The sequence below is a fragment of the Sebastes umbrosus genome, chromosome 10 (assembly GCF_015220745.1).
Source record: "Sebastes umbrosus isolate fSebUmb1 chromosome 10, fSebUmb1.pri, whole genome shotgun sequence".
Lineage (NCBI taxonomy): Eukaryota > Metazoa > Chordata > Actinopteri > Perciformes > Sebastidae > Sebastes > Sebastes umbrosus.
The window spans coordinates 11,145,720-11,172,187 of record NC_051278.1 but is presented as its reverse complement, the minus strand read 5'-3'; the positions used below and the strand labels follow the sequence as shown (position 1 = coordinate 11,172,187).

The 26,468-nt window shown below is 42.0% G+C and overlaps 1 protein-coding gene across 2 annotated transcripts in view; it reads right to left on the bottom strand.

Moving 5' to 3' along the window:
- Positions 1–15,279, bottom strand: part of LOC119495824 (adhesion G protein-coupled receptor A3) — a 192,898-nt gene extending 177,619 nt beyond the window's left edge. For both annotated transcript variants that reach the window (XM_037782651.1, XM_037782652.1), the window contains exon 1: positions 14,634–15,279. In XM_037782651.1, coding sequence (XP_037638579.1) covers positions 14,634–14,857 — 224 coding nt within the window. In that variant the 5' untranslated portion in view covers positions 14,858–15,279. The remainder of the gene's footprint in view (positions 1–14,633) is intronic.
- Between the last annotated feature and the right edge of the window lie 11,189 nt (positions 15,280–26,468).

Sequence of the window (26,468 nt, the reverse complement as noted above, 5' to 3'; positions counted from 1 at the left end):
TAAGCTAGAGTACAGCAGGGGTGAGCGGCTAATGATTTATATTGCGCTTATTCTACAGCCCAGATTCACATCATTTTAAATACACCTTAGACGGCGTTTCTAGATTTCATATCTGCTAAAATATCGATTGCTCCAGCCAGCTCTTAAATCATCCGCTGCAGGGCTGGTCTGTCTCTGTGACGCTGTGGATTTGTGCATGTCCATGTGATCCGCTGGCAAGAGCCCTTCTTTGCATGTGTGATTATGTGTCTCTCCTGTCACACACACACACATACACACACATGCACAAGGTCAAAACCCTTTGTCATCCTCCCCCGCCACCTTCCCATCTTCTTCTAACAAGGCTGTGGGAGTGATTGGTCAGGTTTAGGGAGAAGGAGGTAATTGGGATGTGTCACCTCGGTCCTCTGTGACGACAGAATGCTCGTTATGGCTGCAGGGAACGTACACTGAATTCTAACCCCGGGATTAAGGAGAGGGATCCCACAATGCATTGTGCTGAACGGGCAAATTGCTGGCCAAGCTGCTAGGGGAGCAGAGCGGAAATGTGTACACTGAAAATGTCAGGGAGAAGACTCACACTGCACAAACAGGCACGCAAACTAGTCAGAAACTCACTGAAAGAATGAAACTTTTGGTCAACTTGGTCACAAGTATGCATTCAAATTGTGCTTTTTTATGAACAAAAGAGACAAGAAAAATATACTTAGCAAATGTTGCATTAGTGCCAGTATATTTTGCTTTAACAAGCCTGCTTATGCGTATTCTTCTGGGGAAAGTACCTATCTCTCCCCAGAGTGATAACAGTTATCTTGGCACAAGAAGCAGGACTGAAAATAGGAAGTCCCCTCTCAGCGAAAGGCCAGGATGGACACAAACTTGTGTCAGCAAATTCATGTCAACATCCAAGATTGTATTTACATTTGGGTCAGCCCCAAAAAGCAAACTACTGAGAATATCACGTCTCAATTACTTCAGAATTAAACAGATTTACAAAGAACTGGCAGCCAAATCAGTCAGAATACAAAAGATGATGCAGGAGAAAATCAGCAGAGACTAGACAGGACACACACAATACATATACAGTATGAGATACGTAATAGTATTAGAAGAGATAATTAGCTGACCATAAGCCCTGCCTCCCTTAGTTACTGTTACTGTACGTACAAGGCATATATGCAGTTTACAGTGATAACACGGGTAGATTTACCACTTGGAATTTGCGCTAATTTTAAACTAACGCAGGCTTTTAATTTAAAGCTAATGGGCATGGATTTTATAAACTGAAATGACAGTCACTAGAATATTTTATTTTATCTTTAGTTAGTGTAAGCTAAGGCTAATGTTAAAACTCAGTGAGTTAGTTGAAAACTCTGTCTTCACTGGACTTCAGCTGATTCGTTTTAATACAAAAAGGTGTATTAAATAAGCACATGATAGCTACCTACTGTTCTCATTCACTATTCCTACTTATACCTACAAAAAGTAATTCACTATAATTCGTATATAACCCACATAATCGTGAGCCAGGACGTGCAGGGCTGCCTCTAAGGAAGTCAGGTGATGTAGTATAAAGAGCGACAGAGTCTGCGTAGCGAGGAGGTCGGGATGGGTGGGTTGGTACACGGATGGGTCAAACAAACATCTCCCGTGTGAAACCCAAAGCCAACGCTGACTTCCTTTTGTTATGTAACTTACGTAACTGCTTTTGTTACGTAAACTCCATACTTAACTCTTAACTTAACGATGAAAGTTGCATAATAAACGTGCTTATTTTAGTCATAGACTGTATATAAGAAGTGGACGTAATCACCATGACGTCATCCATTGGTTTGTGGACTGCCATTTTGAAGCCTCGAGTTCGGCATTTGGGGTTTTATGCAACCAGAAGTGACACTAGAGGGTGGAGCTAAGTACAACCGAACGCTAAATAAGACATTTGTATGCAACCAAAAATGTTACAATTAACTTTCATGAACTGAAAACACACTGTGAAAGGGTTAAAGTTGTAAGACAAAAACACATTGATTGCCTGTGTTGCTGGACATTCAAAGGAGAATGCATGAAACAATTAAAAAACTTACGAAAACTTATTCAAAATTTTCTTTATGAGGATACGTTGACCTGATATAATGCAAAAAAAAAAACAGAGGCTAAAGCTACATGTCCCCGGCAAAAAGTCATCATCCTCACCAGTTGATGATCCATACAGAAAGGCATTATTCGTGTATTGCGTGGATATCCCCAGTATTATACTACAGTATTCTAAATAAATATGTAGTTACAATGTTAGTCGGGATGGTTTAAAAGCTTACGATACAACAAGTAATTTGAGATGAGCAACACGGTTAGGTTTATGCTTAAATGTTCGTAATTTCAAATGGCTTCAGTTTTACAGGAGAAAAGTGCAAACCTGTAACCCCATAATAATAATAAAGGTAGCTAATGTCACGTCCCTTCTCTTTGTAAATAATGCTAGGTTATTTATTTAAGTAGTAAATAGCAAACAGGAATCAGACATGTGGGAGCTTGAAAATTCTCTTTTTCCACCAATAAATCAGAATACCTAAGCTGTGTGAGAATGGACCACCAGATTTACAAGCAGACATTTAGGGAGGCGAAAGTGAGTAAGCAACAATTCATATGGATTTATATTGTTGTTGATCCAGACATCAATATCCTACTGGGATTCTGTCAGTTTGGATTCATCTTGACACAAAGCTCTCTGAGAGCAGAAAATTGCTGCAGATATGAGCCAGCATGGAGTCAACTGGACGTGGTGAGAAACTACTTGGAGGACTGAACGGGTCAATTTCACAATATTTCACACACAGATTTATTGAAAAATAACCAGAGCTCTCAGAACAGTTCCAGTTTCAGAGGCCCCAGTGGAGTTTTGTTTCCAGGGCCTTGCTCTGAAACAGGATCACTTCAAGCTCTGAAAAACTGCAGCTGCCACATATGGACGGGCGGTGTGATGAAGTGAAGGTAGTCAACGCTGAGATCAGGAGATACCAATACTGTCACTGTGTTTTGTCCCAGGTCTCCCTTCTGTTCCCCAGACCGCTACACCTCCCTCTGCGGACGGACGTCCCACTCAGGGACAGGCAGCCTCTGTTTGTGCAAACTCAAGCGTGTCCTGTGCTGTGCTATGCTTGCGCGTACGTGTGTGTTTGTGTGTGTGCGTCTGCTTGCCGACCTCTGCATGCCTATCTCGGGCTTCTGCGTAACGTCCAGGAAATCACAGGAAAAACAGAATTGAACATTATGTAAACAGCCCATGACAAACTTCTGGAGCGTCCGTCCAACTCTCTATTTACATTATCAATTATGTTCTCTGCGGATAAGCTGCTTTCAATGAGGGAGGAGTGCAGGGACTCGGTATTGTCTCTGCGGGCTGCAGCAAATGGTTTGTGTCCTTTGCTTACTGTGTGTCAGCGCTGGCCACGGCCAGACGTGTATACATACAAGACCACGAGTTTGAGCTTTCACAATTCACCGAATAGGCAGAAAGAGCGTTTGTGTGAATTTGGCTTTTTTGTGAGCTCAAAATTATAAGGTTGCAAAGTTCATGTTGTTGGATAGTTTATTACTCATTCTTTTTGGCTGGACCGCAGAGGGCCAGCCCTACAAACGCAAAAGTCGGTCACTGAGTGACTGACTGAGTGATGAAGTTACACGGATGGTCGGCCGAGTGTTGGAGTTTTTACTCATCATCCGTTGCTCTTTCAAAATGAAAAGGCGGGCAACAGTCCTTTATGCAAATGAGCCCGTCCAGCGCGACGCTTCCTGCTCACGAAACTTGGACCAAGCTGTCAAACTAGGTGATCTTATCTTATCTTATCTTAGCTTAAATTGTTTTCAGAAGTAGATTCTGGTAGATCGTTAAGATGGAATAACAGAAAGTTCACTAGCAGGTCGTCATGTTGTTTCCTGTTTGAAACGGCAAGCAGAAAACCAGGGACCAATCAGGTGCATTCCACGTCACCGCTTGAACAATCAGTTGAGCAGCGCGTCCCCTTGTGTCCTCACCAGATTTGGTGGACATGTAGCGCTGAATTTAACATTATAAAAATTGACCACTGACAATTTTTTAACAATTTAGCCATAAATTCACAGACTGACCCGGTCCAGCCATATGCTCGGATTTGACCGGTTCTTGTTACATTACTTCCCATTTCATCAAATACAAATATTTTAAAAGTCAAACTTAAGATGCAACTCACACAGTTAATGTTAAGACTTTTTCAAGCAATATAATAACCAGTGGGCAACCTCCGTGTCTGAGAAGCCAACCCTACTTCTTAATTGATTTATTACCTCAGTAAACACTGTAAACATGAGTTTATTGTCTCAATCGCTAGTTTCAAGTCTTCTTCAATACAGCATGATGTTCATTTAGTAAATTATGGTCCCATTTAGAGTCAAATAGACCATAAAGCAGGGGCTGCTCTAGGGCGGGGCTACCTTGTGATTGACAAGTCGCTACCACGGCGTTGTCCGGTCTGGGAGTTGTCCGTGTTTTCGTCTTCCAACTTTACCCTTTCACAGTGTTTTCAGTTCATGAAGGTTAATAATAACCTTTTTGGTTGCCTAGACATGTCTTATTCAGCGTTCGGTTGTACTTAGCTCCACCCTCTCATGTCGCTTCTGGTTGCAAAAAACCAAGATAGCGACAGCCATCTTTGCTGAACTCAATGCTTCAAAACGGCAGTCCACAAACCAATGGGTGATTTCACAGTGACTACGTCCACTTCATGTATACAGTATATGATAATAACTCACTCAATCAATCACCTATTTTGATCATTGATTATCATTAAAGTCCTTTTTCAAGTAAAAATGCCAAACATTGCTGCTTCCATCTTCTCAAATGTGAAGATTTGCTACATTTCTTGCTCTTATGTGATAGCAAACTAACAAACTTAACAATGTGGGCTGTTGGCTTGGACAAAACATGCAATTTTAAGACTCCCCCTCAAGCTCTGGGGAGTTTAATGGGCCATTTTCATTATTTTCTGACATTTTAGAGACAAAGCAATCAACAGATGAATTGATAATGAAAATAATCTATAGCTGCAGCCCTAAATCTCATAATTCTAAAGTCACACTTTGCTTTGAGGCTCCAGCAGAAGTGATTAAACACAGCTAGAGAGATCCATATCAACTCTTCCCTGAAACAGGAGCTCTGGCTTTCATTCCCCGTCCACGCCACAGCTGGGATGTTTCTTCTGTGAGGTCCAACTAAAAAGTCACCGCTCTAGAAACTAGTCAGGCTGCCATGCACCAGAGACATTCAACTATATTATTACAGGAGAAGCGAATCAAAAATAGCTTCCATGTACACCATCCGACACACCAAACCAATCACAAGGACCAAGTGGAGTAAAGATCACAATGTGAACTATCACAAACATTTGGATCTGCTGGCCTCAAGGTTTCTAGCCACTTCTCTTCAAACAGCCAACCCCTCTGTTATTTTAGAAGATCGGGTTACTAGACACAGCTAACCAAAATAACATATTTCATATCTACCAACATTGACCTTGGACGGGAAACAGATGTTGCTTCAGGGGTTACCTACAGGTGGACGTATTAACAGAGCTTCACATCTGGCTGGGACGCCACCCTTGATAATACAGACCACAATGGGAAGAAAAGATTCACAAGTTTTATACGTACAAATGTGTTAAAGGAGTGAGATGTCTTCACTTGAATCACTCTGGTTAGTTTCAGGATACTGCCCCCTTGTTCCTATGGCTATAACATTTTGACGCTTAACATGAGACTAAGTGGTTTGTTAGCTGGCAGCACGTTGATAAAAGACATCATTGCTCAAAAGATTAGATGCTCTACCAACTTTTACACTGCAGTTTAACAAGGTGTGCCACCGCTGAACTTCCTCATGGCACAAAAGGAGAAACCAGGAGAAGGAGCAACTTCCTTCTTTTAGACAGGAAGCAAGTGGGCATATGGGAACTGTAGTCCTGAATAGGGTTGGGGTGGCATCACAACACTTTTAGTACTTTCAGAGTCTTACTATATTACTGTGATATTTTATGTTTACCAACTTAATAGTTGTGCATCAGGGCCTCCAGTATCAAAGCAAATGTGCTACAGTTGTTATCTCAATGTGTCATATTCATTAAATCAACATTTCATATCTTATTTTGCAAAAAAAAGTATTTTAATGGCTAAAAAAATTTGATTTCAGATGTCAACTGAATTTATGAGTTTAGTTGATAAAAAATATTGTTAGTTACAAATGTTGAAAGTTAAACCTAAATGGATTTAAAAAAGGGATCAATAGTGGATTCAGATTCAATAAAATATTATTGAACACTAACCATGGACTTTTTTTTTTTCGTCTTGAGCACTAACAACAACATGAGATGGAGGTTTCCAATAAGCTAGTCCTTTAATTATCTATTTAACCTTTATTCAACCAGGTGAATCACATTGAGATTAAGACACTCTTTTTCAAGGGTGATCTGGCCAAGACAGGCAGCAGCATAGAAAAATCAAAACCTCATAATGTCTATATTGCGTCCTATAGCCTACCCCTATGTCTATCAAATAAAATCAACAATGTGCATTCCCATATAATGTCCACAATATTTAGAATACATTTTCAAAATAAGATACTTTTAACATACAGACACAGTGAACTTGTATGGAAAACAAATAGCTAGCCTATCTTTACCATAAATAAAATGAGTCCTAACACAATGGACTTAAGGCCTACATTTCAAGTAAAAGAAAACAAGACAGAATCTTCTGAATAAAATAAAAAGCCTCTTTTAGAAAAAGTGTAAACAGAGCTTTGAGCAGCCCCTTTCTTCTTTATTATTTATTTATTTTTGTACATTTTTTTCTACTTCCTTTTCGAAAGAGAGAAATGGGCCTGTGACTGCCCTGCTAGTAGTTTGAGTATTGGCTCTAATGGAGATAATGTCATTCTCATAGGTGCTCATTGGTGAGCCTGGATGGTTTTAATAATGTTCATAGCAGAGACTCACAGCTGTGATCAACGTCAATCAAGGTGTGTAGTGTTACTTTAAACAATCGATTTGATTGGTTCAACTGAGTGAAGCTATTGCCGTATTAACTGGATTAGCTGTGAATGTAATCTATTGCGGCAACCGTTGATAAAAGCTAAAAAAAAAAAAACAACGCACCACGAAGATTATTATTTATTCTTATTAAATTATCAGAAATTGGTCAAGGGTCGGGATAAAACTGTCACTCGGTTCGAATCCGGACCACGGTGTGCCATTTGGTGATCCCCGCCCTACATCTGTACTTGTAACTACTCGGCTGGAGTCATGAGTGAACTGAAAGTGTTCACCATGTGATATAACCACACAAAATCAATGACTTGCATTGACTGAGCTGAGCAGCATGTGGATGCAGTGAGGTGGTATTTTGAGTGTCAAATTTGCAAGCTGACACATGACTTCTACATATATACCCTCATACCCATCCCTGATTCAACACAGCATGCACACACACACACACAGTACAGACACACAGCGCCGATACAGGCCTGCCAAGGCTCCTGTGGGACGAGCTAGAGAGCTAATATGCTTCCCACTACGATCACACCCTGCTACAGAAGCAACACACACATCAGGGTTTTAATCACTTTGTTTTACAATAAGTCTGAAAACTGTAGGTTCCCCCTCCTCTGCTCTCAAATTTACGACCCTTTAAGTAACCTTAGTATTTACTCAGCGGTGTAGGGAGGAGGCAGAGACAGCAGAGCGGAGCAGTATCCTTGGCAGACACTGTATTTATCTTTACCTAATATTTTTAGATGCTAAGTCTGGGTTTCGACACATTCTTGGTTTTTCCAAGGCTCTAGCACAATTTACGGACTCCTCTCTCCCCCCGGCGGTCATGAACTCTCCATCAGTGAATCATTATTGCCTAAAGCAAAACTGATCAGCTGTTCTTTAAAGCGCGCCACATGAACGGTAGTTACAGAGCTGTTCAGACAGCCAATCTGAAGGCCAGCAGACCAACACGATCTCTGAGTGATGTGTCAATACACATCTACAGAAGACCGAAGGAAACCTTGACAAAATACTAACCCGTTGCTGGTAAAGAGATGAATCAATAGCTGCTTATTAAGGAGACTGGCGGATTCTAACATGCAGCAGCATTATGGATCGGCCCTGACCTCGCGGTTCCTGAGCACACGGATAACTCAAGGGCAAATGTTCTTGGCTTTAGCTATCGCAGAGTGGAAAGTGCCGGGGATCTAAAAGTATTACACCCTCTGGGGACGACTGATATTGGAGAGTGCACTCATCTAAAGATGAACCTTTTGCTTTCTTTAAATCTTCCATATCGCTGGAGATAAGCGCGCGAGAGAAGCCAACAGAGGGACAGAGAGAGAAAGGGAGATTGGCATGACTCCTCTCAGCGTGAGATGTTAGATACACCGTACTCTATCGGGGTCACGTCTCTTCAGATTAACAGCCAGTCCTCTATGTATATGTGTGACATATCATTTAGGGCATTTAGCGCCCTCAATGTGTGCGAGCTCACAGGGTTTGTCAGCGAGGTAATGCACAGGAGAATATGGACGGGCTGTGTGTGCATGTCAATGAAATATTCATGCAGAAGTACTCAGAACTCTGAAGAGGGTAGAGCACAAACAGCACCTCGGCAGACGAGAAAAAAAGCCCCCGAGGAATAACAGAGAGGGAAAATAAAAGAGAGAGTGAATAAAAGAGGAGGATGGAGAGGAGAGGGGAGGTGGGGGGGGAAGAATACACAGAATTATATTTATAGCGATACAAAAAAATAAGATGAGAGAATGCAGAAAGCCATTTTAGGAAAAGAAACAAGAAAGTGAACATGCCACGTTTGTTCATGAAGATGCACACAGATCAATACGAGCCTCTGCCTGCTTTGATCACGCTATAGATGATATCACAGGCTGTCCACCTACAGTGCAGCAGCACATGATGTGAAACCAGCAGCTACTTTACAGCCATGCTTCCTGTGCCGTCTCCTGGGTCTCTCTCTACCCTGGCACGATGACTGACATGCTCTTGTAGTGGTTTGGAGCCAGCCGAGGCCCCGTCCTGATCACTTCCCCTCTAGACACCACAAACAGCCCCTCCTGTCTGCCTCTGTGAGGATGACGATGATGACGAGGGCCCACGGAGAAGGCTACTTTATGCCAAACACCTCCAGATTTGGGTCGGGCCCAGACCAAATGCCCTCGTTTTTCTCTCCTTCGTAAAAGAAGACAACCACGCTTTGGAGGAGCTTGGCGCGGTTCCGTCAGAGAACATGATGCACAAAATCCAGAAGAGGATCAGAAATACTGCATCTCTCCTGCAACAGCTGAATTCGGTGAATTAAAAAACGATTAAAAATGAAATTAACAAGTAAAAAAATATCTATTTTCTTATGAATTCTGGCAACAAGCTTTATAGGCTGTTTACCAGTGTTCATTTTGTCAGCGAAAACTATGACCAAAAATATTTGTCTTTTTTACCAAGTAGAAAACAAAACTAAATCTAAGTAAAAAGTAACCTTTGAAGATGAAAACTATGACTGTATTGCAATTTTTGACAACAAAAGCTTTAACAATAATATAAACAACAGATGAATGAACAAATTAACTAATTAATGTTTTGATGCAAAGTTTTCATCAACAACTTGCATGAATGTAGCTCCCGATTATAAAAACGGAAAAAAAAAAATAAAAATATTGATTATAGTCGCTTTAAATGGATAGTTTGGGTGTTTTTAAGTGTGGTTGTTTGAGCTACTCATCCATAGTCAGTGTATTATCTACAGTAGATGACGGTCGGAACGCCCCCAGTTTGGAGAAGTAGACAGGAGTTACCACATGGGAGAAAAGCAATGTACTGCTGTGGACAGGGCCGGCAATAAAACTTATTTTAGCCACCTAAAAGAAAGGCTCACCTAAAAAAATCCATATCCCTTTAAGTGTACGCTATACTTAGAATATTTTTGCCGCTTTACCTTGCCGTCAGACAGCCCTTTCTGACGGAGAACTGAAAATGTGGTATCTATGCTTCAGAATACACAATAACACAAACAAACTAACCAATCGAGGCATAGCTCCCGTGTTCTGCGAGGTAAAATAACTGTGACTAAAATGTGTCTACAACTAATATAGATTTTTGTCAAAGGACTAAATCAATTTCAAATTCAGGTGTCAAAATGTACAGTGATGTTTGTTGCACTCAATGATTTTGATTGCAACACTACACAGGATAACACTCCTAGATCTGCAACATTTGTGTAAAAAAAGAAGAAGATGAAAGTCACTTCAAACCTAGCTACACTCAGCAGGTAATAATAATAAGTAGTCAGAATAATATGCAAATGATGCAACCAGGTCTGGTTGAAACAAAGCAGCTCAGCAAAAAGGGAAAACAGCAGCAGTTGTAGTACTTTATAAGAAGTTTATAAGAAGTTTATAAGTTTTCAGTTATGTAAGTGCACAGTGTGAATGCAGTTTCCAGCCGTGAAGAGACTCAGAGGCTCAGATACAATCAGCTGTTGCCGTGCGACAAGCGCCTCCCGGACCAAACAACCTGTTAGTGGCAGTCACATCATCTCAATCAGCCTCCGTCTCAGCCATCAAGTTACGTTTTAACCAAACACTTCCACTCCCCGCTTTCCCAGCATCCTCTCTGTCACTCCCTCTACTCCTCTAATGGCTCTATCACTGCCTCTCCGTGTCCATTTCCCACCTTCACTCCATCCCCTTGTCTCTTCCACAATCTGTCCCCCTCCTCTCCTCTGCCCTGGACAAGCGGTGCGTCCTCCTGGTACAGCACTGCCTGAGACAGGTGTCGGCTACAATCTCAAGCTGCTGCTCTCTGCAGAGAGGCAGCGTTGAGACCATTACACCAGATAGGTCTCAAGGTCAACAGAGCTGTCAGGACGAGCTTCAAACTCCTGGACGATAACGAAAACAGTTGGAGCTACTGACACACTCTTACACACAGTTCATTTTCAGCGTTCTTATTTATGCTAATGTTCTTTCATTTGCTTGTTAAGTTGTTTTTCTTGGCATTTGAAAGGCGCTGCATTATTGCAGGATTCGCTCCTCATAAACATTTTATAGATGCAATAATAAAAAGGCAAAAAAGAAAAGCAACAAAGCCCGATCTGTGCCTTTAATTAGAGGTGGCATTTGGATCTTGGTTAGTGTACTTGAACGTGACACGGCGGTGTGCTTGAGCTGTCATTGAGGAAATGGTCCCACAAGGAGCTCATCGTCTACGTAGGTGGTGGTGAGTTCAGGGGGAGAATGAAGGGAGCACGCGGGGAGACATTTGGGAGATTTGTTGGTCAGTCTACGGGGGGAGATCGGTATGTGCATACTTCCCCTGACATATCTGTTTATTTGCACAGCACATCTAAACAAAAGAGCGAGCAGGGAGGCCACTTCAGCCTGACAAAGGTCACGTTTCCTAACGCAGGAAAACTGCTTCCTGGCCGGCAAGGGCTCGGTTGGTTCACCAAGGAATAGGACGCAGTGAGGAATGGGCTTATTTGTACTGGTCTAATCATAACACGGCGTTTCTCAAGTGAACTGAGGAAAAAGGTGTCACTCTGGGAAAGAGATGCTTCCAGCTGCAGTTAGTGGGATACTTACAGTACATTTTTAAGGAAAATCTTTGCAGACCAATTTAGAAATCTAACTTCGTTAGTACCTGCGAGCTAAAAAAAAAACTTTGATGAATGCTGCAAACAAAACAAAGCCTTTAACCATTCTCCACTTAAAGGAACAAAAGCACCCTGCATACACGGAAGCAAACACCACTCCAAATAAATTGCAGTAAGCAAAGTGCTACCATTAATCAGTTGCGCTCTCAGTTCAGAATGAGTGGTCGGCTGTAACTTGTCAAGGGCCTTTACATTTAGTATTTGCTTTTACACTCCGAGAGGCACACCTCAAGTTTCCAAGAATAAAACGGTCTATTAATCCAGCAGTCAATCTGTGCACCTGCAGAGATAGAGAGAGAGAGAGAGAGAGGAGAACGTGTGGGGAAAGTTATCAACCCCTCGAGTGTTTGAAGTGCTATTTCATCTACAAGAGAGGCGCAGATGAATACTAAGGGAGGTTTCTCAAAGTCCCCGTCGAAGCGCAAGATCTATGTTTGAATAACTTTGAATACAATGCAAATAATATCCCCAAAGAGCGCGGTGAAAGGCAAGAGATTTATGCGGAGGTGACAAGTGTAGCAACACAGGAGAGGTGAGGCCTGAATGTGGCTTACGCAGGGACGGTGACTCTCAAAACAGGGTGGGGACCACTAAGGGACCAAAAGCACGGGGACTTTTCTATGCCATTATTTCAATCAGTAAGTCAGGAATAAGACCGAGACTTTATGAGGACTTTCAGTGCAGACAGCATGGCTGCGAGATAAATATTGTGTCCATAACTGCGTACTATATGAAGAAGTAGTGTGGTCCTCACCAGCAACAAGAAGAGAACTACACACTATCATTTCAGTTTATAAATGTCTCCTACTAAAGCTGCCTCAGTTTATTACATCTCTTCAATTTAAAACTGGTTAACTCTTGATACCCCACCAGTAAATACTGAACTTGGAAAGACCGTCTTCCACTTGTTTGCACCATATCAATGAAATTAATTACAAAGGACTTCTCATCCCGTTGGATGAGTTCAAACTTTTAATTTTTTACCTTTTTAGAGTCTGTTATTGTTTGTTTGGGTGTGCTCGTGTGTCTTGTCTCTGTTATAATTTATTCTGCTGGTTTTCCTGCACAACAGATCTTAATCTAAATTAGATGAACTAAAGGTTATAATAATAATAATCTTCATTATCGATTATCTGTTGATTATTTTTTCGATTACTTGTTTAGTCTATTCTGAGAGAGACCGAGGTGACGTCTGAAGCTGGAACCAGTAAATAGTCCATCGTGCTTGGAATTTCTGCTTAATTAAATAACTTTTTAATCAATTACCAGAGTTGTTGGCAATTATGTTTCTGCCAATTGACTAATCAATTAAACGACTAATTGTTTCAGGTTTTATAGAGAGGATATAATTAAATTATATCAAAGCAGCAACCATAGTATAATGAAGTTTGATCGGTGTGATGCTCTTTGATTTTGAAAAAGTGTAAAACACAAACATTTAAAAAGCTGCATCAATTAATCACTGGTCGAACTATTAAATTAATCAACTATTTTGATAATCGATTAATCAGTTTGAGAAAAACAAAAGTAAAAATTATCTGATTCCAGCTTCTTAAATGTGAATATTTTCTGGTTTCTTTACTCCTCTATGACAATAAACTGAATATCTTTGAGTTGTGGACAAAACAAAACATTCGAGGACGTCATCTTGGGCTTTGGGAAACACTGATCGTCGACATTTTTCACCATTTTCTGACATTTTATAGATTAAACAACTAAGCGATTAATCAAGAAAATTATCAACAGATTTATCAACAATGAAAATAATCATTAGTTGCAGCCCTTGTAATGTTTGTAATGTTATATAATGTCAAAAGAGCATCTATTTTATGTTTGTTCTTTTATTTGATATTATCACAGTATTTCTATAATATTGTTGCTATGGAGTGCATTTCAGGTGAATTTAGCTACTGTATTGTGATATTTTAATATATAGGTATCAATGTAATATTTCTGTAGAACATAAGCTGCAGTTTATTGATTTATTTGATTTGTGTGGCACCCTTCTAAAGCTCATATACTTATCCTGGATAAAAAAAGACTTAATGAAGAATTGTGTCAAAGCTCTTTAACCTTGTGGAATCAATCAACCACTTAATGCTCTGGTCCATGCATCCAGGTCCCCTAACTGGGATTAAAGGACCTCCAGGGGCCCTTTAAAGAGCTCCAAGGCCCTCCAGGAAAATCCTATCCACTAGAGATGGATTTAAGGAAATAAATTAACTTCTATTATATAATACAAAGTTCAAATAGTTATCTGATCCAACACAACATGAAAATCAAAAAAAAATGTCCAGTTAGTGGGTGGGCTACCTGGGACACTTAAAGGTCCCATATCGTGCTCATTTTCAGGTTCATACTTGTATTTTGTGTTTCTACTAGAACATGTTTACATGCTGTAATGTTAAAAAAAAAACTCTATTTTCCTCATACTGTCTGTCTGAATATGCCTGTATTTACCCTCTGTCTGAAATGCTGTTTTAGCGCATTTTGACAGAATTGCAACAGAATTGCAACAGAATTGCATTGCTAGGCAACAGCTTGGGTCCATGTGTACTTCCTGTCAGCTGATGTCATTCACATACACTGCAACCAGGAAATAAACTGGGACACATTTAGAATGTTTCCGTTTAAAATTTTGTAAGTGGTCTAAATATTGTATATTCGTGACATCACAAATGGACAGAAATCCTGACAGCTTGTTTCAAATGCAGAGTTTCTGAATACGGGGCTGTGTGTATTTCCCTGTGGATTGAGTGTTTCAATACTTTTACAGTATTTATATAGGACTTAAGCCTGCTTTATAATAAAAAACATCTCACTTTTTTATAATATGGGACCTTTAATGTCCCTCTAATTAGTGATAGAAGATGTTGGCACTAGTACAATGAACCCAGCCTACTCACAGGGACACGGTTCTGTTGGGTAGGAAGCTGGTCTGCAGGGTGTCCATCAGGTCCACATCATCACACACCACTTTGACTCTGTGGACGTGCTGCCTGCTCAGCTCCTTGGACCTCTCCGCCGAGCAGTGACAGCTGTCAACGATCAGGTCCGGACAGTTCCTGTTGCACAGGTTCGACTCCCACAGCGCGCAAACTATTACGCACAGCAGAGTCAGCGCTCTCATGGTGGAGATATTCTTTTTTGTTTAAGTTATATCCTCCCAGCCTCTTCTGTGACAAGTCGGGACCATTTCACATCGAGCTGCAGTCCGGTGGACCTCATGTCCAGCTGCTCACCTGCTGCGTCCTCACAAACAGCTGGAAACTTTCTGCGCTTCTTTGGCGATTAAAACGCTGCGTCTGTGCCATTCTGTCACAAAATAAACTGTGGGAAACTTCCAAACGGCGCGCTTCTTTCAAAGTCCGGATAAACTTTCCTGCGACACATCCTCTCCAAGCTGCGGCAGCATATCGGCTGTAAGAACACGTGGCTTGAGGTAGAAAATCCTCCCTAATCATCCACTAAAACAGCCCGTCTCCTCCTGTTGGAGCAGCTCCTGCATGCCGTGTTGCCATTCACTCTTATCATCATCCACTTCTTGCGCCCTATAGGACTTGTTGCGCACATGCAGTGTCCAGAAAAGTCTCCTCCCAGCCGAGTCCTGACAGAGAGACTCCAGCGTGGCTTTCAGTCCCAAAACAGACACACGAGGCCACGGATAACCCATTAGATACCATTTGATATCAATAAACCACAGTAGAGAAGACTGTTTCCTTTCATTCCTTTCATTTGTTACAGTAAAATCACCTGATTTAAACTCACATGATGAAATAAATTAAACTATTTCACCCCTCTGCCACTCCCCAAAGGTCCCTGCAGGTCCTGTAGAAGTAATTCTCTTAAAGACATATAAAAGTGTGTTAAAGGTCCCATATCGTGCTCATTTTCAGGTTCATACTTGTATTTTGTGTTTCTACTAGAACATGTTTACATGCTTTAATGTTAAAAAAAAAAACTACCTGTATTTACCCTCTGTCTGAAACGCTCCGTTTTAGCGCATTTTGACGGAATTGCAACAGAATTGCATTGCTAGGCAACAGCTTGGGTCCATGTGTACTTCCTGTCAGCTGATGTTATTCACATACACTGCAACCAGGAATAAACTGGGACACATTTTGCATGTTTACGTTCATAATTGTGTCAAGGATCTAAATATTGTATATTTGTGACATCACGAATGGGCAGAAATCCTAACGGCTTGTTTCAAATGCAGAGTTTCTGAAAACGGGCTGTGTGAATTTCCCTGTGGATTGAGTGTTTCGATACTTTCACAGTATTTATGTAGGACTAAAGCCTGCTTTATAATAAAAAAAAACATATATATAACATATGATATACCTGGAAAGGGCTTTAAGTCCCAGAGCTCTCTATTTAACTAGAATTACAGCTCATAGAATCAACTGTACCACCAACAGGTGGCAATTATCTTTTTAAAAATAGACACTTGAAAGTACCGAACATATTTGAGTCTGATGATGTAAGCAATATCTATGTGACTGCTGACCATAAATGCTAGGAGTCGCCTCCTTCTGATTGTTAAAATAATTCCGAGGACCATCTTCCCAAATAAATGACAAACTGGACTATAAATATGTGTTATGCCACTGTCAGGTGTAATGATCCACATAAATATTCAGCTTACCCTCACCCATCACTGCCTGACATTATGAATCCAAACTATTCAGGGTCATATTTCCTCAGCACACGCTCTGGAGCTTTTACTGATGCAGGGTTGTCTCCAACATCACTTTTCTTTTTTTCAAATGCTCCATTTTGTGTCGCTGCATCCGAGACATATATGTCTGTAAAGGGGAGACTCGTGTTTACCCATTTTCATTCACATATCTGAAGGTCAGAGGTCAATGGACACCTTTGAAAATGGCCAATTTGCCAGTTTTTCCTCGCCAAAATTTAGCTTAACTTTGAAGTGATATTTAGCCTCCTTCCCGAAAAGCTAGCATGGTATGGTTGGGACCAATGGATTCCTTAGGATTTTTAGTTTCTTATCGTTCCAATATCCTTCCTCTAGCTTTTAAACCCACCCGCTACAACCTCTGAAAAACAGAATAGCAGCCGTCGGATTTTGAAGAGGTTAATCTAACCATTTGGCAGTACCTCTGCGGCCCACTGGGTGGCGCTCTGAGGCCCACCAGTGGGCTCGGCCCAGCGGTTGAGAATATCTGCGTTAGATAACATTTGATATCAATAAACCACAGTAGAGTAGACTGTTTCCTTTCATTCCTTTCATGTGATACAGTAAATCACCTGATCCAAACTCACAGGATGAAATAATTGAACTATATCACCCTTGTGCCACTCCCTTCAGGTCCCTTCAGGTCCCCATGGGCCCCTCTGCATGTGTGTCATTTCTCAGACATAAACATTTACAGCCTGTGATGAAAAGCTGTTGCTGTTTGTTTTATTCTCTTCATTTACTCGGGAGCAGCTGCAAAAGGAGCTGTTTGTATCCACCTTCTGTGGCCTGTACACAAAGTGAAAATGATCTAAACCTTGAATCACTTCTGAATCACCACGATACTCCCACAACTGTTCCACAACAAGTCTAGTTTTCTCCTAGAATATTCCTATAAGGATGCATATGGAATCCTTAAAAAATCTGGATCAAATACATATTGTGCTTTTATTCAAGTGTCTTCCAAAATAAAATGAGAAATTGTTTTACAGTACGTTGTAGTGTCATGTTAAAATATCACAATCCATATTGTTATATTATGATTAGCTGCAATGAGAAGCTGCTGCAGGCAGGGGCATAAATATAGACACTGTGGCCCATAACTTTTGTTAAAAATATTTATTAAAAATCTAAATATGCTTATTTTACATAAACTATAAAAACTATAAATAATTGTAAAAATGATTCAATTATATGAATAATTTCTTATTTTTCTTTGGTACTTTTGTTATATAGAGATCATAGCCTGTACATAAGTGGATGTAGTCACCATGACGTCTCTCATTGGTTTATGGACTGCCGTTTTGAAGCCTTGAGTTCGGCATTTTGGCCGTCACCTTTTTGTTTTTTGCAAACTCCCAGACCGGACAACGCCGTGGTAGCGACCTGTCACTCACAAGGTAGCCCCGCCCTAAAGCATCCCCTGCTTTATGGTCTATTTGACTCTAAATGGGACCATAATTTACTAAATGAACATCATGCTGTATTGAAGAAGACTTGAAACTAGCGATTGAGACCATAAACTCATGTTTACAATGTTTACAGAGCCAATAAATCAGGTGAGAAGTACGGTCATTTTCTCATAGACTTCTATACAATCAGACTTCTTTTTGCAACCAGAGGAGTCGCCCCCTGCTGGCTGTTGGAAAGAATGCAGGTTTAATGCACTTCGGCATTGGCTTCACTTTTCAGACCCGGAGGTTACCCACTGATACAGATATGCAAAGATGATTGCTGGGTAATATGTATGTTGATGTTGTCCAATATCAAGTCTCCATTTGATGTAATGACACGATATATGGTAGCTAGATCAGGTGCAAAATCTATCAAGACTTACAAGCTGAGCACATCTGCGAGCCGAGCAAGCAGTCAAACATAAAGTGGCAGAGACGAGACAAATAAACAGGAGGGGAAGGTAGCAAAGCACCCTAAATTAGATTCCTTTGGGGGTTTTTTATAAACAGTTACCAGCCCATTGTGTGTGTGCTTCATAAGTACAGTAGTGACTAGCGTGCACTGGAGCCCGTTGTAACTACCTTACACCACTAACTGCAGGCATCGGGCACTTTTACGAGCAAAGCCAGGACACACTTGTAAACCTGACATTCTTTTAAATGACGGCAATAAATACAGAATATGAGCAGGAAGGTGACCACGTTGACACAGTAACACACGGTTGGACTCGTGGAGATGATTAATGCCGTGATTCTTTATCACTTAACGTAAAATATTTCAGAAACGGCCGAAAAAGAACAAGTTGAGAGTGTTTTAACTGTCTTAGAAATGTCTTTATGTTCTCGCAGCGTCTGAGAACGTGAGTGTGACCTGTGATCGAGAGGTATAAATACAGTTTCAGCTTTCATTAACACCATTGTGCACCAATAAAAGCCATTCATTCCAGTCCCGGCTTGACACAAAAGAAAGAAGTTACACTTATTCTTATCAGAGGATGGAGGGTTTGAACAGCCCACACAGTGTATTCGAGTGACATCAATCATGTCCGCTGATGGTGGATCCTGAGTATAAAGTGTCTTGCCCCGGGGAGACAGAAGCTGAGACAGCTGGCTGGTTGGCCTCCCCGGGTCCGGGGCGAGGTGCTTCGCCTGTGTGTGTGTGTGTGTGCGTGAGAGTGTGTGTGTGTGTGTGTGTGCACTGCAACCCGCGCCAAATTCCTCCCTCATTATCCACATTGTCTCCGACGCAGGCCTGAGAGCACAAAGGAGGGTTTGAAGCCGCTCCCACTGACCCTGCAAGCAGCCCGTGTTCCCTATTCTCCCATCTGACAGGCAAACATGGAGTCCATTCTCCCTCCAGGAGCCATCCCTCCCCTCTGTGTTTATCCACATATGGAGGCCGTATTCCCTCCTTATTGTGCTCCCACGACGCCCTTCTCGTACTGTCACTCACTGCTTGTTTACACAGGTGTATATTTACCTCGTGAATGTAAGTGCAGAGGAGGATCTTCCCCAGCCAGCTGACCCCTGGGAAACCATAGGAAGGTCACCCGGTGTAGCTGACATTACCATTTGAAGTGATCCGTCTTTAATGGAGCCTGCAGAAACATTCTCTTGGACGAGCGCCATGGCTGTTCACTGAGCTACTTGTATGCTCTTAATGGAAAACAGAACCAGGAACACGAGCCCGTTCTATGCAGGTTTTTCTCTCTGGCAGCGGCTGCGTTCTCACACCGACAGCCTGTTTTGAAAAGGATCACTAATCAGCACAAACAAACTATAAAATACTTTACAGTTTAACATAATCGTTAAAACGGCTGCAGATCGAGGCGTTAACTCAGGATCAAGACTCATTAGCGCACAATGGAGAGATGGAGTCAATCGTATTGAAGCAATGCAAACAGAGCTCCTCTCCAGAGCATGTTCTCATGTTTTCCCTCTCTCACATTAGTGTTCACGGCTCTCCATTATTACCTGGTGACAGAGATGAATAGGCCATGGCCAGCAGCAATCACAGTCCTCACTAAATAGTTACCTGCTCCACTTGAGGAGGCCAGGCTACAGCAGGATGACAGACTCTCATTATTACGCCGTGACTTTTGGGATGTAGGCTCGCGGCGTTTTAACTTCTTCCGGGTTTTATGGGCCGTGTTGTTGATATAGTGCAAAAGAAGACGAGAGGTGTTGTTTTGGCTTTTAGCAAATGTGACAGGTGGTTTGTAGTTTCATAGCACTGTCATTAATATCGGTGTTATCTGTAGGGTGTGAAACCGTAAAAGGAGGACATAACGCTTCCTCAGTGGTTCAGTCTGAGGAGACAGCTGAGGTTGAAATGTCCTTATAAAAAAAACTACAAGTGAATTTAAAGCTGATGCTCTATGTGGACATAATGTTATCTATACATGAACATGTGACACTTTTTCTATTTTCTGTGCGTTGTCATCAACATGTCTGTTTGTATGTCAAAAACGGTTTTCTCTTGTATAACAGTCCATGCCATATGTTGGAGGGGGAAGTAAAAACACACTTTTCACTTCAGTTTAAAGGTGTAATATCTTATTATTCGAAATTGCACCTAAAAACCAAATGCGTATTTGTATAATATTTACATATCATTGGTACTTTTGGTGTCGGCAAGCCGGTTGCTCGCAGCTAACAGCGCTAACAGCGCTTACAGTGCAAATAACAGCGAAAGTGCTGAGAGAGATAACAGTGTTTACCTGAGTGGGATCTGGAGTGTGGGTGCTACGCTTCCACAACGGTGGCTGAGAGGTAGAGCAGGTCATCCACCAATCGGAAGGACGACGGATCGATCCCCGGCTCCTTTGGTTACATGTCTAAGTGTCCTTGAGCAAGACACTTAACCCCAAATTACCATCGGTGTGTGAATGAGTATATAGATTAGAACTCATGACCTTGTATGGCAGCCTCTGCCATTATGTAGTGGTGAATGCCGACATGTAATGTAAAGCACTTTGAGTGGTCGGGAAGACACTCAAAGCTCTATAGAAATGCAAGTCCATTTACCATTAGACAGGTGATCAGAGACAAAGGGTCACACATCACAAGACAAGTCAGTCTGATCTCCGAACTATGTCAAAGCATACGAGAGAATTGATACGGGAAAAGACGCAAGGCCACGAGCAAGACATGAGTTCTTTTCTCAAAAAATGGATGTCCGCGAGAAACTAGTGATCCAAGTTGTTTATGTGCTGACTTGCAGTGAAAGAAAATCAATAATTGCAAGTTCTTTGGAGACACAATACTGAGGTCATGACCTCTGTGTCAATAGCAGCCTGTTTTCATTCAAGTGTGCATCTTTTTTTCCTGATTCGCCTTAGTGGCAACTTGCTGATTTTTACAATGTAGTAGTTTACTGTCCATTCTTGACATGAGTTGTCCAGACAGTTGATCAGCATATTCACTCAATCTTTCTTTTCCACATATTAACATGTGCTTGTGGAAGTTTGATGAAATGCGAGTGGGCACTGGGCACCTGTGACAAGTATTGTTTTGACACACTGAACGCCAACATGAGCCCATGGCTTTTAACCAGCTTACAGCCCAGAGGATTTTGGTCAAGAAAAGTCAAGTCAAATCAAGTCAGATTTATTTATAAAGCACTTTTTTTTAAAATGTCTGTAGAGGACAACGGAAAGGGAGATGTAGTATGTGACGTCTCTGTGAGTGGTTAGCATCTGATATAACGCTAATTCTAACCAGACAGCAACAAGTACAACAACAGCGCAGTATAAAAAGCTAATTACATGTTATGCACAGGACAATCTGGCTTCCGTTCCTGGATAAAGGGGGTCCTGGGATGAATTTACTTTCAATAAACTGAGACTCGCTATAATAAGGTGCCAAGAGGGTTCGGGAAACCAATGCTACTTTTAAACTTGAGAATGGAGGACGGTGTGGTGTGAGCTGGCGTGTTAGTGTTCCTCCAGCGGCAGGGTGGACCCGCTGACCACCAACCACCAGGGTACGGCACAAGGACCTCAGTAAAGGTTTGGAACATGCATAATGATCTAAACAGAGACTACTGGAATTAATCTTCTGAGTCCTCTTTATGAGAGTGTGGATTTGTTATTGCCTCCACAGCTGTCTTCCACTTTCCCTCATCTGAGAAAATATCAGCACTGCATCACAAAGATGCCAACAATGAGTTTGAGCTCCAGTGGCTTTCACCTCATTTACAATCCGGGCACATGACAGCTTTTTCACAAAATTGTTTTCAAGGGAGGCTGCGGACAAGAAGTCGAGTATATTCATTTGTAATCACCGTTTCCCCTCAAGTCTCATAAACGCGCTGCACATAAACTCCTCGCTTGTTTTCACATCTCAATACGATCATCGTGAAATTTCATCAGCTCGCTCGTTTGTCATCATTAGCGTCGATGGAGGTCACTCGGCTTTGACACAAATAAAAGCCGTTTTGGCTCGGAGCTCTCTAAGGCTGTTTACTGTGGCTTTTATTTGGTTGTTTTGACACAGAGTACTGGTGGAGAGATGGGGGGGATACGTAGCCCAGCTCTGTCTGCGGTGCAGCAGTGAACCCCGGCCTTATAAGTATTCTGGTCTCCATCCATAATCCGGCCTGCGTGAGTGGGGACCCAATGAGGAGATGAAGTACCATGGGAACGTTTCCTGGCAGAGGAGAAGGAAGGGGAAGGGCACTGCAATAGAAATACTATTTCAACAAGTCATTTTTATCATGTTCCCAGTCTTAAAATGGGACTTTTTTTTAAAACAAAACATTGAAAACAATCTGCCAGCGGGGCGCATGAAATTCACTTGCACCTTTGAGCTTATCTCGGGTATCTTTTAAAACAAGGAACAATATTTCGAAACATATCACGCCGCTCCTTAGAGGTCTTCCCGTGGCTTTTTCTCTTCTTAAAGATTTTAGAATAACAGATTTATTTCTATTGACATTTTTTTGTTGCAGTATATATATATATATATATCAAAAACATTTCTCCGCTGCCCTTTACTTGTCATCTGAGATATTGTGTGCAGTACTGTCTATTTCACAGAGCTAAGAAAGGGCAGGATACATACACACACACACACACACACACACACACAGACAGACAAACAGTCCCACCAGTGTGATCCAATCATGGATATGGGAATGAACTGACAATACTGGGCTTTATTGGGGAAAGGGGGGGGACTACTATATATTGTACTCTTCCTTATAGATGGAGTACAAAAAACCATCATATACTGGCTTTTCACTGTTTACAGTAAGACAATGAACAGGAAACAGAAAAGCAAAAACATGTTTAACATGAGCATATATCACCACCAAAACCTATTTTGGACTTATTTCAAACAAAGATGTATTGAATCTAAAAACAGCCCTGTGGGGCGGCTTGCATGTGAACTCTGACCCCGATGGCTGTAAACTTAGAATAGCAAGGGGTGAGAGGCAGGGCTCCCATAGGCTGCCCTATCATGCCCATTTCTGTAGCATAATTGTTACTTGTTCTCAGTGGTGAGATAGGTCATCACAGAGTCAGAGCTGAGGCTCTCCCATGGCGGATATTTCACGCCTGTCTGTGGATCTCTCTTCATCTCTCTGCCTCCTCTATTAAAAAGACATGCTTTGCCTCATTCTGGAGACGTCTTTTTCATAGCTTGCTGAGCGAGGCTTTCACAGGCGGACACTTTGGTGCAAGTGTGTCCCTGCTGCACTACCATGTGCACCCAGTAAGTGCTTCTTTTTTTAACCATCCTTAATTCACTGCAAATCCACTCATCTTTGACATGGCCTTCATACAGAAACATCTCTCTTCTGTTTTTCCGCCCCCATCAAAGAGGATGGATAGGAGGAAGTCAAGAAAGCATATGTCTCTCACCACAGGAACCTCCAGCTAAGCCCTGCTTCACCAGGAGACAGTTTGCCAACAGAGTGAAGCCACTCTCGGCTTTTCAGCGACATTCTCATGGACATTTCATGGTCAGGATGTGCTGGTGGCCTCCCCCCCCCTGCCAGCGCCCGCGTGCGCCCGACTGCTCCAACGCTTTCGCACTTTCGTGAGCCCCTCAGTCTGCCATCCAAACCGAACCCTGCGCTCAAAACGCTCTCTAATTGGACAAAACCGCTTATTTGGCTCGTGCGGCACGGCCTCCCCACAGAATGTTCCACCGCTGCTCTGCCACAGTAAAGACTGGGAGGATGCAGCGGGCTGTGGGCACAAGGAGGAGGGGCGTGGCTGGCATCGCCCGGAGAAGAAAACCATGGCCTCAGAAAACCAGAGGGTCATACATGGAGCATTCACAGATGAGCTAAAACAGCCTATAGCCTTGAACAGCTGAGCTCATTAAAACTGAGGGCTACTGTGAGAAAATCTAGCAAACACATTCTCACTCCCAACTCGTCAAATACCAACACTTGGTCAGTGGCACTACGCTTCAAACTATCAAACTAGCGTCAGTTAAGGACGTGTCAGGGATGACGTGTCAGTTTCAGCTCGTTACATGCTTAGTGTCTTTTTGAAATAGACTTCTGCATTCACAGGAAATATAGAGTTTCCACTTGTTACATGCATCCGGTCGTTTTCAAAATAAACCTCCAATGTAGTTTTACTTTCTAGGTTTTTAGGTTTACTTACTCAACACAAGTACTTTGTTAGGTTCAGGCAACAAAAGTACTTGGTTAGGTTTGGGAATCGTGGTTTGGGTTAAAATGAGTATGTTTGTTATGTAACCAAACTAAGGTGAAATAAAGCAACGCTGTTTCACACGGCGCACACATGGCACACGTTCTCATCCCAACTCGTCACATACTGACGCTTTGTCAGACCCCTTGGCGCCACTATTCGGTCACAGTTAACACGTGCTTAATGTTGTGAATTAAGCAAAAACACTTTGTTAGGTTTAGGAAAAAACATTGTTTGGACTTAAAACTACTACGTTTGTACAGGGAAAATGGGACTTGACGTTGTGAACATGGGCAACGAACGAACAGCTGATTGTAAAGTGAAAGTGAAACATAACGTAGGGGACACAAACAGCGGTCTCCTGGATGAAAGCCCTGTGTTTGTTGGGCCCATCCAACTCCCCTCCGGCCCGCCATGTGTGTCTCTTTCACTCCTTAAACTACGTCACCACAGCACTTTCCCTGAGTGTTTACGGTTGTTGTGGATGGGTTTACATTGTAGTCAATGGAAAGCCCGGTGCGTCGCATACCGGCGCTAAAGGGTTCCTTTTGCGGCAGTATCGACCGCCGATGTCCGTCATATTTTACACCTTGGGAATGAGAACGGGCTGGTATACTACAGTATGTCAGTTGCTCTGACCGTCTAATAATGATGCAAATGGGTTTACACTGGAGTTAGTTGAAAGCCGGTGCATCTCATACAGACGCTAAATGGTACCTCGGTGCATCGGTGTCAGACGTCGAGGGGAACTGGCCAAGCACTGGAATTTGACGAGTTGGGAGTGATAACGAGTTCGCAGAGCAGCTATCGTAGCTGCACCTTATTTGCTGCCAATGTTGCCTCCTGGCAAGGTTGCACAAAAACCCAACATAACAATACACTGTACCAACAAGAATCCTCCAAACTGGCAGAACAGAGTAAATCCACTTCCAGCTCAGAAACTAGATGGTGTCTCAGGCTATCCCAGATCACTGCACTCAGCATGTGTTGAGTATTTGGCAACGGACTACAGGTAAAAACAGACTTGTGTGCAGCTGTGAATAATTCATTTAGACTACTTTAAGTACCAAATGGAGATCTACCAAACTGGGAAAATCCAGATAGTGTTGAGTATGTTGTCAGCCTGCAGAAAATGTAGTTTTATGCGATAGTCTAAACTGGCTCTTTTCAGTATCTTTTGCAAGAAATCTCCACCCATCTGTCTTCATTTACTAATTTGCAGTTGCTATTGACCCTTCGCTGGGCTTCATTCTTCACTAACTGGACCATTGACATGTTTTATTGACTGAAATACAACAAGCATTTTATTGTTCTTGTCAATTAATTCCTTTCGCTCTGCAAAATATAGACATGAAACCAGGCAGGGTTTCAGTTAAATATATCTCTCAGCAAGTTAAGACTTTATGGACAAGTGCACTGGTAAAAAATAGCTACATAACTTTAACACCTGAATAAGCAGGGAATTTATGGCCTTTATTACATATCTGTCAGGAGGCAATAAAGATGTCAGTCCCCCAAGTTTTTGGATAGTGGTAGCAGAGGGTCTCTAAGCAACTGCAGGATTTTTACGACTGGTGTTTGCTAGAATTATGGAGCACGACACCCTTTCTCTGCCCTCACTGAAATTTTAACGTTAATGGCTCACATAACACTGTTTTTTTACCCCACACAGGAAAATGAGTCCTAATTCAGTCCTGCATGCGCTCGGTGAGCAAGAGCATTGATGAAGGACAGTGATGATGCTTCAACACATGGGTGTTGAGGTCTTTGGACTAACAACATCACCTGATGGTGTCCTGCAACGACATCTGCTGCCCTACAAGGGCAGAAGGCCAACTGTGAAACTATGAAATTGAGAAAAATACATTTTAATTTCAAAAGTTTTCATTTTTCAGGTCTTGAACTGTGCAATATATA